The sequence below is a fragment of the Eschrichtius robustus genome, chromosome 4, assembly GCF_028021215.1.
Source record: "Eschrichtius robustus isolate mEscRob2 chromosome 4, mEscRob2.pri, whole genome shotgun sequence".
Classification (NCBI taxonomy): Eukaryota; Metazoa; Chordata; class Mammalia; order Artiodactyla; family Eschrichtiidae; genus Eschrichtius; species Eschrichtius robustus.
The window spans coordinates 29,046,230-29,064,647 of NC_090827.1; the positions used below are offsets into that span (position 1 = coordinate 29,046,230).

General features: G+C 37.1%; 1 protein-coding gene across 3 annotated transcripts in view; it reads right to left on the reverse strand.

Annotated features, from left to right (window-relative positions):
- EMCN (endomucin) overlaps positions 1-18,418 on the reverse strand; it is a 95,912-nt gene that overhangs the window by 10,998 nt on the left and 66,496 nt on the right. For 2 of the 3 annotated variants that reach the window (XM_068542499.1, XM_068542498.1), the window contains 5 exons: positions 11,015-11,107; positions 10,530-10,583; positions 8,585-8,680; positions 4,566-4,590; positions 3,225-3,286 (listed from right to left, as the gene is read on the reverse strand). In XM_068542499.1, coding sequence (XP_068398600.1) covers positions 3,225-3,286; positions 4,566-4,590; positions 8,585-8,680; positions 10,530-10,583; positions 11,015-11,107 — 330 coding nt within the window. Of the gene's footprint in view, positions 1-3,224; positions 3,287-4,565; positions 4,591-8,584; positions 8,681-10,529; positions 10,584-11,014; positions 11,108-15,184; positions 15,317-18,418 lie in introns of all 3 variants that reach the window. The other variant, XM_068542497.1, reaches the window with a different exon arrangement.

Genomic DNA, 18,418 nt, shown 5'->3' on the forward strand with positions numbered 1-18,418 from the left:
AAATTAAATTCAGTGATACAGTGTTTTCTTTCTTTTGTGGAATCATGTATTCCTTAATTTAGACAATTTTCTTCATATTTGTATAGCCTTACATATTAAAAATGAGATAATGTACATTAACTTTCTGAGGAGTGGTGTAAGTGGGAATCATGTTTAAAATGCATCATGCCACATGTATATTTTGTAGTAAATCATGAGGATGTTTAACTTGGCAAGACTTCTTACTAAACCTGAGTGGCATCTTATATGTTCTCATAAAGGACTCCGTGATCTGCTATGTTTGGTGCTCATTTTTTTCTGAAAGCACATTCTTGTGTATACCCTAGTAGGCTTTCTCTTTTACATTAAAGAAAGCTCCCAATCGAAATAATCAGATTTTAAACATTGTGGGCCACATTTTCAACGGAAGAACCCTGCTTGAGAAAGAACATATTTAGAAGAAGCAGGAAGTGTGGATGGATGAACACCATGGCCAATTAGAGGAGGAGGATTTGAGGCAAGGAACTGTCTTATCCGGAGAAAATACTCAGAACAATAACCATTACACATAGAGGCTTGTAGAAACCCAGAAAATTTAGCATCCACTGGCATTCCGCCTGAAGGTGAATTGCTGCAGAGCTCTGTTTCCTTGGAAACATGATATATTGACCTCTAAAATGGCAAAATTTATTTTGAGATATAAGACCAGAGTTTATAAATTGACATACTGACCAATCCAATGAATTCTTAAGACCACTGAATCTCAAATTTCATGTTGTTACCCACATTGGTGCATTAATTAATACTATGTCCCTTAGGCCATGTAGCACATAATATGAAATATAACAATCATCAGTTCTGAGTGGTGAGTTGTCACATATTCTTTCTATCAAATTCTTTTTCTGTATTTTTTGACTATTTAAAAATTTTTATATAGGAGATAGTGGAAATTTAGGCTAAACCTGTGAACTTATATAAAACAATCATTTCAGACTATTCTAGTTATATTTTAGAATGATGTCACTATTAGGGAAGAGATATTTACGTGAAAATAATTATAATAACGTAATTTCTATTGAGTGTGGTGAGCATAATTTTATAACGAAAGCATATTTGAATAAGTTTTGAAAGAAGGTGGGAAGAGATTTGTTTGCAGGTGTTTCAGGAACCATCAAAACCTGTTAATGGTGGACAGACTTTAATAAAAACTGTGGTAGTACAAAGAGAATTTGGAGGGCATTGTTTTGGATTATCAGTTCTAGGCTATTGAAATCAACTCTGAGTCACCTATTTTAGTTTTCCCCTATTACCAAATATTTTCTATAATCAGCTAGGTTGACTTTTATTTTATTAAAAGAAGTGTGCTTTCTAACTGGAGGTTGGCAGAAATAAAAGTACCAGAGACTAGGTCTTATTATTTCCATAGTAATATTTCCTCCTTAGACCTATGACCTGAAAAGCTACTTATGAAGAAAAGGAAGTTTGGGTAGTTAAGGGTCTTCTTAACTATCCCACCGTGGTCTACCCACTTATTATTGCAGTTAGTATGAGGGTGGGAGACAGTAGCTTACACAGAATTACGCTTGGGCCTTGAAGAAGAATCAGAAAGCAAATTTGCAACCAAGAAACACAAGGTTTTTCTGTGGATTTCCCCCCCTGAGAGCCGTGATTCTGGTGTCAATTGTCATTTCCCTGGTAGAAATGGGTAGCAGAGCAGGTGGTCTTGATCTCAGCCCCCTCCTCACCAGGAGAGCCAAGGGCTCCTATACAGAGGCTTCTGGTCCACAGCTTGGAGACCCCCAGAAGCTGCCGAGTGTTTGGTTTAAATCCCGAGGGGATAAAGCAGCGTGCATGAAATTACAGTTTGTCATGCTGCTTACAAGTCACAGGCAGATTCTGAGAACTTTTCTTGATAAATGGTGTAGTCACACTCTGGGTCCTTCATAACCTTACTCAAGACTAGTTCACATTTAGTCTGCTTGCCTGGAGGTTTTCCTTGACCAAGTAGAATAGGCTCAGCTACTTAGTCAAGGCTGGTAAACAGCCAGGAGAAACTGGTGGGTGGTTTCCAATTATCCTGTGGAGGAATTTTACTCTTTCATTCATTCATATGGTTACCTTCAAAAGAGCAGTGTGGGAATAAAGAAATGTGTAAGAGATACAAGAATGAAAGTCTCTCTTAAGAGAAAATGGCTCCCATGAGGGATTTGGCCACGTCTCTGCAGATTTTGGGTGCCCTTGCTTTTCAACTCTTTTGTTTATCCGTTGTAGTTTGTTCTAGTTGGAATCTCCTACCTGAAATGTGGACCTCATTCAGCCTTTGATATCTTGCTCTTGAATTGGGACTATATTTATAGGCTTTTGTTTTACAAAATTGTTTTTTGCAACGTATTTATAATGTTTATCATCTGATAGCTCTCACTTCACATAACATATGTATTATGGGACTATTTTGTATAGGTAAAATTGGGGGGACTGAATATAGTAAATGTCTTGATGTAACTTGATATTTAAATTCGAGCCACATAGATTGTTTCATAAAACTCATAATTACTTTTTATTTATCTGTTTTGTCATATTGATGTTTTAAATATTTTGTTTACTCAAAACAAAAACGTAATCTGTGTTTTTTTAATTTTTAAAAACTAGCATCTCATTTTTCATTGCTTTCGATACAAATATAATTCATACAAATCATATCTATATTTTGAAAACCTTTTTAGATTTCAAACCAAACAAAATCAAAACCTAAGAAACTAGAAAAAAGAAATGTAAATTTTATCAACAGGAAATTGTGTTTTGTCCTCACTGAGAATCTCAGTTAAAGTATTTGAAGTGATATAAAATATGATATACATCTTAACTGATGAATCCTAGTTCCAGTAGACTGTACACAGCCATTACCAAAAATGAAACAAAACAACAGCAATACTTTAAAAAAAACCCTGCGGCATATTTAATGTTTTTTCTGCCACTACTGCAGAAAAGAAAATGCCTCTAGTCACCACCCATTCTTTAGAACACATCTGCATGCAACCTCCAAAAGCCAGATAGTCTAATAATCTTACCAAAAATAGTATTTCTAGGGCTCATCTTTCCTTCATAGGAGAATTTTGTATTTCTTGGGAGTTAATGATTGAGTTTTTCTAGAGAAGTTATGCTTTTTGGTCATGTTCACATGAACAAAATCCAAGTTAGATTTTGAAATAACCATTTTTCATCTAATCGACAATCTGGGAGCTTACCAGACTCATGAGAAATTGTCTTAACAGTGAGAAGCTTCACACTCTCTTTATCGGACTGAGGTCTATTTGGAAAAGAAAACATTAAGTTAGCACCACAGTAATTAGCATTACATATCTGTGAAGGAAAGTAAACATGATACAAACAGAAAGAAGAAGATACACGTGCATATATATTTTTTTGTGTTTCTATGGCAAAACTTGTGTCTCTTCAAGTACAGACACATATACTTTTATAGCACTTTCATTTCTGGAATCAAGCCAATAAATCTCTGTTATTCTGTTACGGTGATGATCATCAGCTAAATTAAACATCAAGATGGGTCATGTAGGGACTTCCCTGGCGGTCCAGTGGTTAAGACTCCGCGCTCCCAATGCAGGGGGCACAGGTTCGATCCCTGGTGGGGGAACTAACATCCCTCATGCCGAGCAGCACAGCCAAAAAGAAAAACAACAAAAAAACCACCTGTCATGAGGTCCATGTTGCACATGCCTCCACTTCTGAGTTGTGAGGGGAAGACATAGAAATGTTTCCAAACCTTTTGGACTGGTCTGAGTTCTAGGTAATTCCTTTTCATGAGGTCGTGGACACTGCTGTATAGTGTCTGAACTGTCTATTTCAACAAGAGTTCCCACCTATCCCTTCTCAGACTCAAAATAGTTTCAAACCCCAATTCCTCTCCTTGGACATCTCAAGAACCTCTACTCTTAATTAAGAAGGGTAGGTGGCGTAGGGACATTATTCTTAAAGTTCACAACCCAATGAATATACAAAGACACCCACAAAAAGGCAGGCTACAAAGTCAGGTCAACACAGAAAACTTAACCACAGAATTTGGTTTTGACATTAAAATAAGTTTGTCTCTTTGCAGCACCTTGATTGTAACAGTTCGCTGGACTGCTAACAACTGCTTTGTTTGTTTTAGTAAAGTCAAAGCAAAATAACCATCTGCTGTTAAAGTAAAGCCACTCAGAGCTGTCTCAAGGTGCAGGCATGATTTTTCCCTAATTGTGAGAAGCATATTGAAAATTTCAATGCGAAAACTATTTTAAAACTCTAGCTATGTTTTTCTCTGATTTTTTTTGGCAACTTCTGATTTCTGATTTTACCACTTTACCCAAGCTTAAGAGCCACCTTCTCTTTCAGTTGTTGGAATTTCTCAGTTGAATTTCTCATACTTGAGAGCTCTCTGACAAATAGGTAGCCAAACCCCATATACTGTGCCTTCTACAAAATGCTTGAAAAACCCGAAGAAGAAGTATGAGTAGAGGATCAATACTTTCCCCTATATAAATGACAGGGTCAGAGCTTCTAGAAGAAAACAACAATGCAGCATTACTTACTGGTCATTTCCATTTTCAGGTGTGCCTAGAAGAGGAGGGAATTGTTATTAGAGTTGTGAAGAGCTTGGCTGCAAAAAACCTGAGACCCCTGCCACTTTCTGCTCAAAGATGTCTCTAAAGCCAATTTTTAACTTTTCAGTCTCTCGCCCCATTCCCCGGCCCACTGACCATTTCCTCAGACGTGGTGACTACTCATTCCGCAGTCACAGCTTATACATTCATGGTATAGTCTCAACTAGGCCAACTCCACTGAACGTAGCTCTGGACTAATTTTAATCTTATAGTTTCGTATCACTGTGTGGAACTATTATCCATTATTGTACATCCCACAGACACCAAAAAAGCTTTCAGTATCTCTGGAAACAAATTCTTCTCAGAGTATTGAATTACCTTCTTATAACAAAGAATAGAATTTTTGGCTTTTCTTTATATGTTGCTCTCTCTGGGGACCTAAATCTCTGTATTTGTGGCGAGCCATGATGTTGATATTGCTTCTAATTGCTTCTGAAGCCCACGGATTCAGCTTCTCAGAAGTGCCCTACAAAATGTCACTGAGCCTACTAACTGTAACTAATCTTTTGTCCGCTTTGCCAGGCTGTTCCACGAGGGCCGGTAGAAAGCAAGTCAGGCTTGTGAGAATGCAGAGTGATTCATTCTGCACAAGAGCATGGCCTCTCGGGAGCCGATCGTGCTGGTCAAACCGTGCATTAATTTGTGGCCTATCGGCAAAATATTTAATGTAATCACTTAAGGTCCTTGCTTTGTTCCGGATTTTGCTGTGATTTTATTCCATGACTCGGCTCCCATCTCTTGGATTTCCTTTCATCTCTAAGGTAGCTCTTGTCATCAGGATATGCCTTTTGAATATCATTCTCTTGACTTGGACCATCATTGTTTTATAAAGACCCAGATTTCCACGAAAATTTTGGCTACTTCTTTTTCTGTCACCTTGGCTAAGTTACTCCAACATGAATCTTAATCCCTAGAATTTAATTCATGGCACGGTATGCTGTTCACCAACTAGATCTAACCTCATCTTCCCTACCGTCAGTAGGGTTTTAAAAACATTTAAAAATACCCATTATAACTGTTATGTATGATACCACCTGTGCTGCTCATAGCCCTGTTTCACAATGAGCAGATATTTTCTTGTTTGCCTGTTTTAATATTTTTTCTTAGAATACTGTAATATGGGTTCATTAGCAGATAGATGCATACCAGCAGACTACTTTCTGCATATATGCCATTGTTATTTGGGTTAAAGCTCACACTACTGTCAACATTATCCAGATAAGCTTAATTTCATACAGAAATCTCTGATTCATACTGGCTTCCAGAGATCAGAGTGGGTTTATGAATTTTCTGAACTTAATGAAGTCTCACCCACATACTTGAAGAGTGATTAACTCCAGGTGTTTAATGGTGCTAATTTAATGATAACAATACTGTGAATTCTGTTTGGAAAACAAAGTTGACAAATAGATTTGGCTAATTGTACAATTGCCCAACTTGGTTATAAACTATTGCATGTCTTCAGAATAACTCTCCATAGTGGTAGGAATTTCATACAGTTTTTCTGAATGATCCAGTTCACCTATAAAGTCCCTTTTAATAGAAAGTGTCAACTTTTCAAATAACTTATTTGCACATCTTCCTATGCAAAGCAGTTTTTCAGTACAGGGTATTTTTACTAATGGATTTAGCCCACAATTTTTTTCCCTATCCTGTATACTCAACACCCACTGGCTTCAACTAGATTGGTTGAGTTCCCATAAAAGATAGGATTGGTGGTTTAGAAACTTAGAGACATTAAACTGATTTATAAAAATGCTATTTCCCCTCTGGAAACTGAGTGAGGAAGCATATTTCAGACTTTATTAAGAAGTTTATTCACTAACTCCCAGAGGGAAAGACATTGATTTGTTTTCTTCTTATTTTACAGCAAGAGCTAAAATGAACACTGCTGTTTTCACCTCATTACTTTCCCTTGCACTGTCCTGCTCAGGCGCCAAACTGTCCGCGCCCTGCACAGTCAGGGATTGGCCTCAGGAACAGCATTCATTAGTGTCCTGGGGGCACATTGTCCATGGGGTAAACAAAGAAGAGCGTGGCTCATAAAAATGATTCATTTTTACTTTTTAACAGTATATGAGACTTAGGTAGAGTTCTGTTAGTGAACTGTTTAGAATTAAAGTGAGGAAAGGAAAGGTTCTACTTTACTGAAAATTACAAAATTTAACTCAACAAGCATATCATAAGGCTCTCTCTGCTATTTATTATGCACAATGCCATGTGAGTCATACGTAGTTTGTGACTTGGAGGGGTTGCCTGAAGTTATGGACTGAATGTTTGTGCCCCCCTCAAAATTCATATGTTAAATCTTAATGCCCAATGTGATGGTATTAGGATGCTGGGCCTTTGGAAAGTGATTAGGTCATGAGGGCAGAGTCCTTAGGAATGGCTTAGTGCCCTTATAAAAGAAAGCCCAGAGAATTCTCTTGTCCCTTCTGCCACATGAAGACACAGGCAGATCTGAAAACCAGGAGATTGCGCTCATGAGACGTCAAATCTGATGGCGCGTTGGTTGAACTTCTCAGCCTCGGGAACTGTGAGAAATAAATGTTTGTTGTTTAAGCCACCCAGTCTATGGCATTTTTGTTACAGCAGCCTAGACAGAATAAGATGTTTGACGTGCAGGGGAAGCAGGCTTATAGAGAAGTAACTATACTATAGTGTGATGAATACTGTCATTAAGTTCTGTGGAATTAGAAGTAACAGAACACTCCACTTTGCTTAAAGAGATGGGGTGTCGAAAAAATATGGATTAAGTTTGTTTTTAAGCTAGATCCTAATGGATAAGATGGAGATTAGGTGTGTTGTTATAAAAGTTAAGCAGGGGGCTGGACATTCTTAGAGAAGGAATAACGTGGATGAAGCAGAACACATGGCACTACATTATACAACCAGGAAGGTGTCTGAAATGGAAAGATAGATTGAAGTTTAAGATAACATAGGCGAGTTCCCGGGAACTGGAGGGGGATTCAGAGGAAGCATGAAATAAAATGAGAGCTCAAGTTCCTGGAACAAAAAAAAGACTGAATAAAGACCGAAAGAAATCTCAGTAAAATCGGGACTTTAGTTAATAATGTATCAATTTTGGTTACTTAATTGTGACAAATATACCATACTAACGTAAGATATTAATAATAAGGGTAGATGGGAACTCTCTACCTATCTTCACAACTTTTCTGTAAATCTAAATCTATCCTAAAGTTTCAAAGTTTATTTAATAAAAGACTTTAAAATATAATGCCATTACGGGAATCATAAATATTCAAGAGGCGGGGAGAAGAAGATGAAGCAGCAAAAAGAAGAAAAAGGGTGAGGATGTAAAAGAAGGCAGTGTCACTTTAAATGAAAGAAGAAAGACTTTCCAAAGCTAATGGAGAGATTAAGGAGAATAATAAAGAATTGTTGGACTAGAATCCCTCTAAAAACTGCAACAGTGATCAACCCTGAGGACCTGGTTCAATTAGCAGAGCACACGGTTGTGGAAGACACCTTCATAGGAAGGAAGCTGTGCCTCCCAGGAGGGAAGTAAGTCACAAAACACTCTTCTTGAAATTATGGGTCCCAAAGTGAAATTCTTAGTGATACTTCCCTTTATTCTCTGTTACACGGAAATGGAACAAATCTTCGCTATAGCTAACGCATGTCATTTTATGCCTTCTTTACTACCATATTCCCCTGACCACCCACAAAACTAGGGCTTTTTCATTAAAAAAAATTTGTCCATATTCGATATTATCTGCCATTAGTAGTTAATTCCTACTCCTTACATTCACCAGCATTTAATGGATGTCTCTGCCCCTTTCCCTCTACCTCTGTGATCAAGCAATACAGCAGTTCTTTTCTGGGTATAATTCCTCTCTCCTCTTAAGAGTTTAAGTTCAAGTTTAGACTAAGCATGTATATTCTCCTTTTAGGAAAGCAAAATGAAACAAAACACTGTTACCTACCTGGGTCTGTCTTCCAGCACATTCGATACAAACCCACCAAAGCAAAGACTGAAAGTGTTATTGCAATCAAAGCAATAACCACAGGCAAAATAATACCTAAAAAGTATTGGAGACATTGTCAGTTAGAGTGGCTATTGAATTTCACAATAAATAGTTCATGAACTGAGGAAAAGCACGTATGCTTCCTTTCTTCTTTAAACATCATTTTATTTAAAAGAAGTTTTTTTTTTTTTAAGTAAAGAAGATAATTATCTGATTCCTGGGTTTTGCCCTAGTTGTCATTTCTGATGTATCCACTTGATGTCAGTCTTGTAGCCTTTCTGAAATAAAACTCCAAACCTAAGGAATACAGTTCCCACTTTCCTGGTGACTGAAGGAATGAGGAGATGGGAGACTGGTCAGGCAGAAGCTGTCCCCTATGGTCAGACCCATATTCACACTTTATATTCTTTACTACTTTATAGTGAAGTTACTAATACATAGCTTGGATGAAGGCAGTCAGAAGGCACAAACTTCCAATTATAAGATAAATAAGCACTAATGTATAATATGATAAACAGAATTAACACTGCTGTATGTTACATATGAAAGTTGTTAAGAGAGCAAATCCCAAGAGTTCTCATCACAAGAAAAAAAAATTTTCTATTTCTTTAATTTTGTATCCATATGAAGTGATGGATGTTCACTAACTTATTGTGATAAGTTTCATGATGTATGTAAGTCACATCATTATGCTGTACACCTAAAACTTATGCAGTGCTGTATGTAAATTATATCTCAATAAAACTGGAAGAAAAAGAAATATGTATCCTCTACTGGTTCTAGTGGAAATGCTCTAGTCATAAAGCTGGCTTCTTAAAAAAAAATCATTAATATCTTTCTGAAAAATATCTTAGGACTAAAAAGGCATACAATAACATAAGTGGATATAGATGGATATCATGGTGGAACAATATGGTCCAAGAAAGATAAGCTTGTGTGTAATTGTGAATGTCTGCTTCGGGGAGTGGTGTTGGTACAGTAAACTAGGGTGAGTTTTTCTCATTAAAAGAAGGGTTTTGTTGTTTGTTTGTTTTAGCATCTGCCTTCTTTTCTGACAGTCATTTCCCAGGTTAAAACAAGAATGAAGAAAGGAAAAAGCTGTCATAGGGATATAAGTAGAGATATAGATGTTATAGTTACTATTTAGTTAGGTGTTCTCATCTGCTGGCATATGTACTCCTTATATTTACTGGGGGTTGAGAATAGTTAGGAGATTCATTTGTAGGGTGGGTTATACTTCACTGTTATGGTTAAATATTTGTTTTAAGTAAGTTCTGCTGGGTTCATATTAGACCTTACATGAGATCATTAGTGCCTCCCAAAATGAAGATGGCATGAATCAGCAGCTCAATAAGTGCAATATGCTGACTTATTGAATGGAATGACTTTACCTGAACCTGAGATAATCTTTTATCATCACAGCTTCATATATATTCATCTTATTCTTAATTTTCAGGGAAATTAATGAGTATTCTCTATTCAGTCCTAGCATAAACAGTGGCTGACATATATATGTTTTTGCTAAAATAGAACTTTTCTTAAAAGGCCATTTTTAACATTAAGATAAAGCTTTGTAAAGGTGAAAATTCATTTTTATGGAGATCTCTGCCCATGCACTTTGGCTTATCAGAGATTAGTCCCATCAATTCACCTTGACCCCTGGTGGTAGCTGCTTAGCACTAAGGTAAGGAAAAAAAAAAAAATCCCCAAAGTGTATTTATTAAAACCAGACTCAATGGGAGGAAACTTTCAAAGCAGGTGGCAATTATATAGGATTATAATGGGATTGCAGGTTCAGTAAAGTTGAGAAAAGGCTGTCTATAGTTGAATCCCTTCCCTTATTGGTAACATTCAAACTTTCTGCAGTTCTACTGCCTTGAATGAAGATGCACGTATTACTCACTGGAATAAGAGGGGTTGGTTGAAGAAGAGCTTGCATTTTTTGCGTTCTCAGTGCCTATTATTTTAAGAAAGAAAAAAAGTCACCTTTGGTTAATGTGTGCCAATTCTCACAAACCTCCCCCCACCTCCCCACTCCCTGTTTAGGTAAGCCTCTGTGATTTATAGGTATGAAGCTTGGAGTGAAAACATTTTATCTCATTCTGAAAGAGTTCTGTTTTATGACTCAAGATTGGTAGGGAGTTAATGTATACAATCTGATGAGTTTGGACACATGCATATACCCATGAAACCATCCCCACAATCAAGGTAATAGACAAGAGTCATCACCTCCAGAAGTTTCCTCATGTCCCCTCCCTTTTTTGAGGATGTGCAGTTTTGTTGTGTATAAATTATACCTCAATAAGCTGTTTTTTAAGTTGGTGAGGTTTTCTTGGCGAGGAGGGGTCAGGCGAAGCAAGCTTCCACTCATACACACAGAAGTCATACCTTGAGACTGGGAGATGTTTTCCAGAATTGTTACTGATATTGAGGATAATGTAGGGATTCTGGAAGGTGATGCATCTGGTTGTAGAGTGTTAACTGTAGGAAAATGATAAATTTAGCGTCAGATGATAGTATTTGCTCTTCTTACTGGATTTCTTTGCAGATTCAAACAATTTGCATTTCTGATGATCTGTAAAAACTGCTTATTGTTGAATAATGGGATACATACAATTATACATTAAATCATGAGTTCATTCTATCTCCTCCTGTAGAGATGATTAAATTTGGAATGAGAAAACCTGGGTGTTAGTATTATATCTTCAAGAACTGGCCAGAAAAACTTGAGCAAGTTTCTCATCTTAGGCTACAGACTGTATCACCTACTGCATGAAGTTCTGCATCCCATAAGAATGCAAATCAATGCAAAAGTATTAGTCACATTTTAGATATTACAACTTTGAGCGATAGTGATTTTTTTCACTATAAATACTTAAAATGGACATAAATACACAGGACTTCAGATTTTATAATGTTTCTTAGTGGTCAAAGAGAAAGATTGCAATTGAGGCTTTGGTTGGAAGAACTGGAGAAAAAAATAATAGAAGATCCCTTCATTTTTATATCAGCAGTGATTTACACTTGTATGCCTTTTCTAGAGTAACTGCTGCTTGGATGCATTTCCACCACTGTCTATGCTCTTTTTACCATGGCAAATGTTAATTTTAAATTGATTATTATTATTTGTTTGCATAAGTCAACATTTGCCATCTTTAGTCAGAAGGACTAAAACAAAAATAAATAAATAAAAATTTATTATTCAAAACCCATAAATCTCAATAAATTTCAAGGAAACATAGATAATTATATGTTTTATAAGTGTACAACATTTATTCTTGTGAATCTGTAATAAAAAGTAATTTGTATTTTGAACATTTTTTGAAAAATAATTCTCTTTTTCTTGAAATATGAAGTAATATCTTTCAATCACACCTGTTTGCCTTGTCTCTACACTGAATTGCAAGTTCCTGGAGTGTGAGGGCTGTAATTCCCACCATCCACCACACGAAGCTCTGACCACAGTGGGTATGCAGTAAGATGTAGCTGACTGCTTGGATAAACTAAGAGGAACTTCTTACAATTATGGCCCCCTTAGGAGTGTGAAGGCCATGCATAATTGCATGAAAGAAATTGATATTGCCTATGACTGCCTTGGATCTTTCCCTCTTTGTCACCCACAGCCCAGCACGCACTGCATGCTTATGCATTTTTGACATCTGTGGGGGGAGAATAATGTTAAGAGTCTGTTCTTGCCATGCAAGAGATCTGTGGGAGGAAGCTAGATATATGCCCGTAAGAACAAAGAAAAATGTCAGGCTCGTGCACTGAGCAGGCAGAAAAAGGAATCTTAAATACAAGAGTGGGAACTAGCTCAAACCTCGGTACTTAGTTGCTTTTTCCAGTGTCAAGTGTTCTAGTGAGGATGAATGCTCTTTTGGTTGTGTTGGTAGAGAATGAGATGGCTGATTAAATAACCAATGGCATTAATTCCCCTGGGATTTCCCAAGGGTTAATTTTCAAGACTCCACATTCTACCTTATTACCTTCTCATAGACAAGCTAAGTGGCGGCTACAGTTCTGAGTATAATCTATCTGGTTCAGATGAAACTCCAAGCTTTCCTCCTTAAAAGGTTAAAACGTGTTGACTGTCCAGTGCCGTTATTGCTAACGACCCACAGGGAGGCAATAGAATTAACCCTTCTTAAAAGAGGATTTGTTGGCTCCTTGAACAAAGACTTTTTCTTTTAACCACAAACTTTAGTTAATAAATCATTTCTGAAACCAGCACACATGCACACACACACACGTACACACACTTCACCTCTATTACATTGAATGATTTCTGGTGTTTTCTAGTCTCTTTTACTTCATTTAAAAAAATACTAGTCATGACCCACTAATGGGAATTAACTGACAGTTTGAGAAACCCTGTCCATTAGCGTGATCATATTGATGAAATTACAGGTCTTGGCTGAATTCATAAATTGTGAGTTTAATGTAATTCTTCCTGCAATTAAGATGGAGCCATGGTATGTTCAGAGCTTATGATTTCTGTGGATTTCATTGAGACTCTATTATGCCACGTTACTACTAAAGCGGCATCGGCAGAGGAGGTACAGGAGAGGTACAGTGGATGGTTGAGAGCATGATTCTGAAGACTGAGTATGTGGGCTCAAATCTGACTCTAGCACTTATTTGCTGTGGAATCTTAGGCAAGGCACTTAAACTCTTTGTGTCTGAGTTTCCACATCTACAAATGGTGATTATAATTTTTCTACATCATAGTGTTGTGAAAATTAAATGAGTAAAAATAAATTTAAATTGCTTAGAAGTGTTGATACTGATATGTTTATAACATATATAATTACTATAAAATTATGTTAATTTATATTATATTAATATATTACTTTATAATAATATCCTATTGCTATATTGTGATTAGGCACCTACAGAGTTGTGTCTTTCAACCAAAGTCAATTTATCTAATTTTCTCAGATATTCTAAGTGTAAAGCTATATGACTCTTCAGACACTTACATGTTTTCAGAAGCTTCTTTGCTCTGGTCAGGAACTGGAGAAACTGGAGTATAGGTGTTCTTAGATGACATCAGTTTGCTCTTAGACCTTGACTTTTGGTGACTGTAATGATTATTGAATTGCAGATATGGTATGTTATGACTTAAATTTAGTTTGCAAACTTCAGGCCAGAAATTGGAGTAGGCTGTTTGAGGCAGAGACCTCAGAACAAAGTCTGTTGTAATAAAGAGACTTGCGGAACCAAGTCTATTGTAATAATGCGTACCCAAATTTACCCTATGGGTTAGTCTCCAAAATTTACAAACAGCTCATGAGGCTTAATATCCTCAAAACAAACAACCCAATCAAAAAATGGGCAGAAGACCTAAACAGACAATTCTCCAAAGAAGACATACAGATGGCCAAGAGGCACATGAAAAGATGGTCAACATCACTAATTATTAGAGAAATGCAAATCAAAACTACAATGAGATATCACCTCACACCAGTTAGAATGACCATCATCAAAAAACCCACAAACAATAAATACTGGAGAGGGTGTGGAGAGAAGGGAACCCTCCTACACTGTTGGTGGGAATGTAAATTGGTGCAGCCACTATGGAGAACAGTATGGAGGTTCCTTAAAAAACTAAAAATAGAGCTACGATATGACCATGCAATCCCACTCTTGGGCGTATATCTGGAGAAAAACATGGTCCAAAAGGATACATGCACCCCAATGTTCAATGCAGCACTGTTTATAATTGCCAAGACATGAAAGCAACCTAAATGCCCCTCGATAGAGGAATGCATAAAGAAGAATATATATATATATATATATATACACACACACACACACACACACACATACACATACAATGGAATATTACTCAGCCATTAAAAAGAATGAAAACAACAATGCCATTCACAGCAACATGGATGGACCTAGAGATTCTCATACTGAGTGAAGTAAGTCAGACAGAGAAAGAGAAATATCGTATGATATCCCTTATATGCGGAATCTAAAAAGAAATGATACAAATGAACTTATTACAAAACAGAAACAGACTCACAGACTTAGAGAACGAACTTATGGTTACCGGGGGGAAAATGGGGGGAAGGGATAGTCAGGGAGTTTGGGATCGACATGTACACACTGCTATATTTAAAATGGATAACCAACAAGGGCCTACTCCATGGCACAGGGAACTCTGCTCAATGTTATGTGGCAGCCTGGATGGGAGGGGAGTTTGGGAGAGAATGGATACATGTATATGTATGGCTGAGTCCCTTTGCTGTGCACCTGAAACTATCACAACATTGTTAATTGGCTATACTCCAATATAAAGTAAAAAGTTAAAAAAACAAAAAACAAATTTACCCTATTGCCATCTGACTGTGGAACACATTTGGCTTTTGCTGTAAACCAATTACTAGATAAATCATTGGAAGTTTTAAAGACAGAAGACCTTATTGATGTCCCAGGGTACCTCTGGTGGTTATGAGAATGCACCTCATGGAAGGTGAACTACAGTGTAATTGACCGAGGTTCCCCACCTGCCCTCTGAATTCCATCATTGTGTTTGTGCTGATGCCATACCTCCTGCAGGCTGCTCCCAGCCAGTGATTGAGCCTGGCAAGGATATGAAAGCAGGTCTGCTCCTGGGAACCAGGGGTTTCTCTGAGGAGGGACTTGAGCTGGAGGAGTCCCTGATGGCCTTCTCAAACCTTCCTTAAAGGAAAGCATTTCATACACAGATATTAACAGGAGAAAAAGTGTGAGAGGCAGTAGAGGATAAAATATTCTAGTGTGAGAAAGAAAATAAAACTGTGTGTTCTATTTTCATTTCACCATGTTTCCGATACTTCTTTTTGATATGTGTGCATCTGATATGTGTCTGAGGGGCTAAATTCAATTGAACGGAATGCTTATTCATTTTTTTCATTATTTATAAATAATTGGAACTGGTCTCTAACTGCAAATTGATGGATTCATGTCTCACTTTTAAAAAGAACTTTCCAGCATTTGTCACAATAACTCATTCACTCCTCCTTAACACATTTTCTTCACGTGGCTCCAGTAGAGCACACACTGCTGGTTTTTCTCCTACCTTAAGTCTTATTCTTCTCAGTCTCCTTGGCTGGTTTCATCTCTTCTTTCTGACTCAGTCTTGGAGGGCCCCAGAATGTAGTCCTTCGTCCTCATCTCTAACTACACTAATTTCATTGGTGATTTCAGTCAATTTCAAGGTTTAAATAGAATATCAGTGCAAATGATCTCCTAATTTATACTTCCAGCCTAGACCTCTTTCCTAAATTTCAGATTCATAATAATGGCAAATAATAAAAATCTGAAACTCAACATGTCCAAACTTGAATTTCTGCTCTATCTGCAGCCTTTCTATCTTAGCTGATGGCAGATATTCCTTCCAATTGCTCAGGCCAAAAGCCTCAGAGTTATTTTTGATTCATCTTTTTCTATACTATTCCAAAGGCAGTCATCAAGAATATCTATAGGCTCCACCTCCAAAATATATTCAGAATTTGGAGATTGCATGCCACCCTATGACCCTATGACCACCCTGGTCCAAGCTACCATCATTTCTCTCCTCGAAAATTTGCAAAAGATAATCTTGCTTCATTTGACAGTCTCTCCTCAGCAATCAGAGTTATACTTATAAAACATGAGTCAGATCATGTCACCCCTCTGTTCAAAATCCCCAGTGTTTTTCCATTCCACTTACAGAAAAAGTCACAGTCCTTGAAATAGCCCACCAAATCTTAGCTAATCTGCCTGGTATATCCCCTGCCTTTCTCCCTGCCCTGTTTCTTTAACACACCAGTCCTCTCCTCAAGTTGTAGCTCTGTTTAGATGCTCTTCCCCCATGTATTAGGGGGCTCACTTCCTTCTTGTATTTTCTCAAACCTTTTTTATGACTTATCTTGACCACTTTTTCAATACTGAAAATGGTCCCCACCTCTCCAGCACTCGTAATCCCTCCCTTCTACACTGTTCTACATCTTCTCTTTCTCATAGCACTTATCACCTCCCACCTTGCTTTACAATTTGGTTAATTAATACATGTATTGATTATAGTTTGTCTATACTTATACTAGAATATAAGATCCTCGAGGGCAAGAATCTTTATTTTGCTCACTGATATTTCCCAAACGCTAGAGCAGTGTGTACAAGTAGCGACCGTAAGTTTTGCTGAATGGACAAACAAATTTTTTGGCAGCAGACGTGACTACTGTTGAGGAGGAAGTGAATTCATGTGTTTTCCTTTTTTGCCTTAATATTAGGATGGGTACTTATTTAAAATCATTCTCATTAATTTTTTTCATTCATTCTGAAGTAATAGAAAAAAATAGACACCTACTCTGGGTCCAACAGTAGATGCTGAAGGAAATACAACAGAGTACATGAGACAGTTATTTCATTTAAGGAGCTCTCACAGGGAAGGTGAACAGCACAAAGTTGACAGATGTGAAAAAAAAACAAAACAGTATGTCAGGGATTAAAATAAGAGATACCATGTTATTGTTAATTGAATTTTACTTATAAATTAATTCTTAACAGAAAGAATTAGAGGTGCTTAAGCAATGATAATAGGCCATAAGATGAATGAAATAAAAATGAGAAATCAGAACAAAGGAAAATGGAAGAAACAAATAAGCTCCTCCTAAGAGTTAGTACCAAGCATCAATACGGTTGCTGGTGTTGGCCATAAGAATTGATTCTGAGCATGCTGACACTCAGGGAAAGGGAGCACGGTTTACTCTAGGCTTTCATTATCAGAGTGGAAAATGATCTATTATATAAGTAAGTGGCACATCAGCGGTCCAGTCAATAAATGCTATGAGGATGGTTGGTCCCATTCTCTGTTTTGGGAGGGGAATATGCTGGTATGATCCCTGAGGTCTCTTCTAGCTTTAAGATTTAGATTCTTGTCAGGGTTCCTTTCAATTCAGATTTTGTCATAGCTAGTCTGCATTTTCGCTTTTAACGGGATCCCCCCATCTATGTAATGGGCAAAATGACAAAAGGAAACTTTTCTGCCTTCACGTGATAAAAATTAATTTCTGCTCTCATCAGACCTGACCTTTCTGACCTAGCTGTACACTTCAAGCTATGCAAAAACAATTTTTATCTCAAAGTTCTTTCACTTTGCTTTGGGCCATCAGCATAACTAACCAGAAGTAATAGCATCCTCTAACCCAGTAATAACTGTGATTAGAGATTTGTTTACTTTAGGTAACTCTGTAGAAATATATGTTGAAGAAGGAGGGCATATTTTTCTTTTGTGATTTAATATAAATAGTTATTAACTTCCAGAAAATTATATACAGTGCACAAAGAATAAATGGGGCACTGTGCTAATTACTTCCATATGTGCTAACTCACCTTATTCTTAAACATTTTTATTATGTGCTTTAAAGATGAGAGATACTGTGGCTCAGAGAGATAAGGTAACATGTCTGACAATAAGTAGAAGGGCTAAGACATAAGCCAAGTATGACTCAAAACCCTATCGGTTTCCTTTCCATTATGCCATGCAACCAACAGATTTCAAGTGAGTTGAGTTCATCTTACTTGTTAATGGCATCATTATCAATGAGACCAGCGAAATTTTTTTCTCAGCATTCTGAAAGTTTTAGAATGTTCTCATCTCCCTCCCAAAATATATACATCATCTTACCTTAAATTCACAATTTGGATAGTACGTCCTGAAAACACTGAGAAGCTTTTCAATATGTAACTCTTCCTGTGCCATATGCTTTCTGAGAATGTGAGCATAAGCGATCCAAAACATGGACATGAAAATATTAAAAA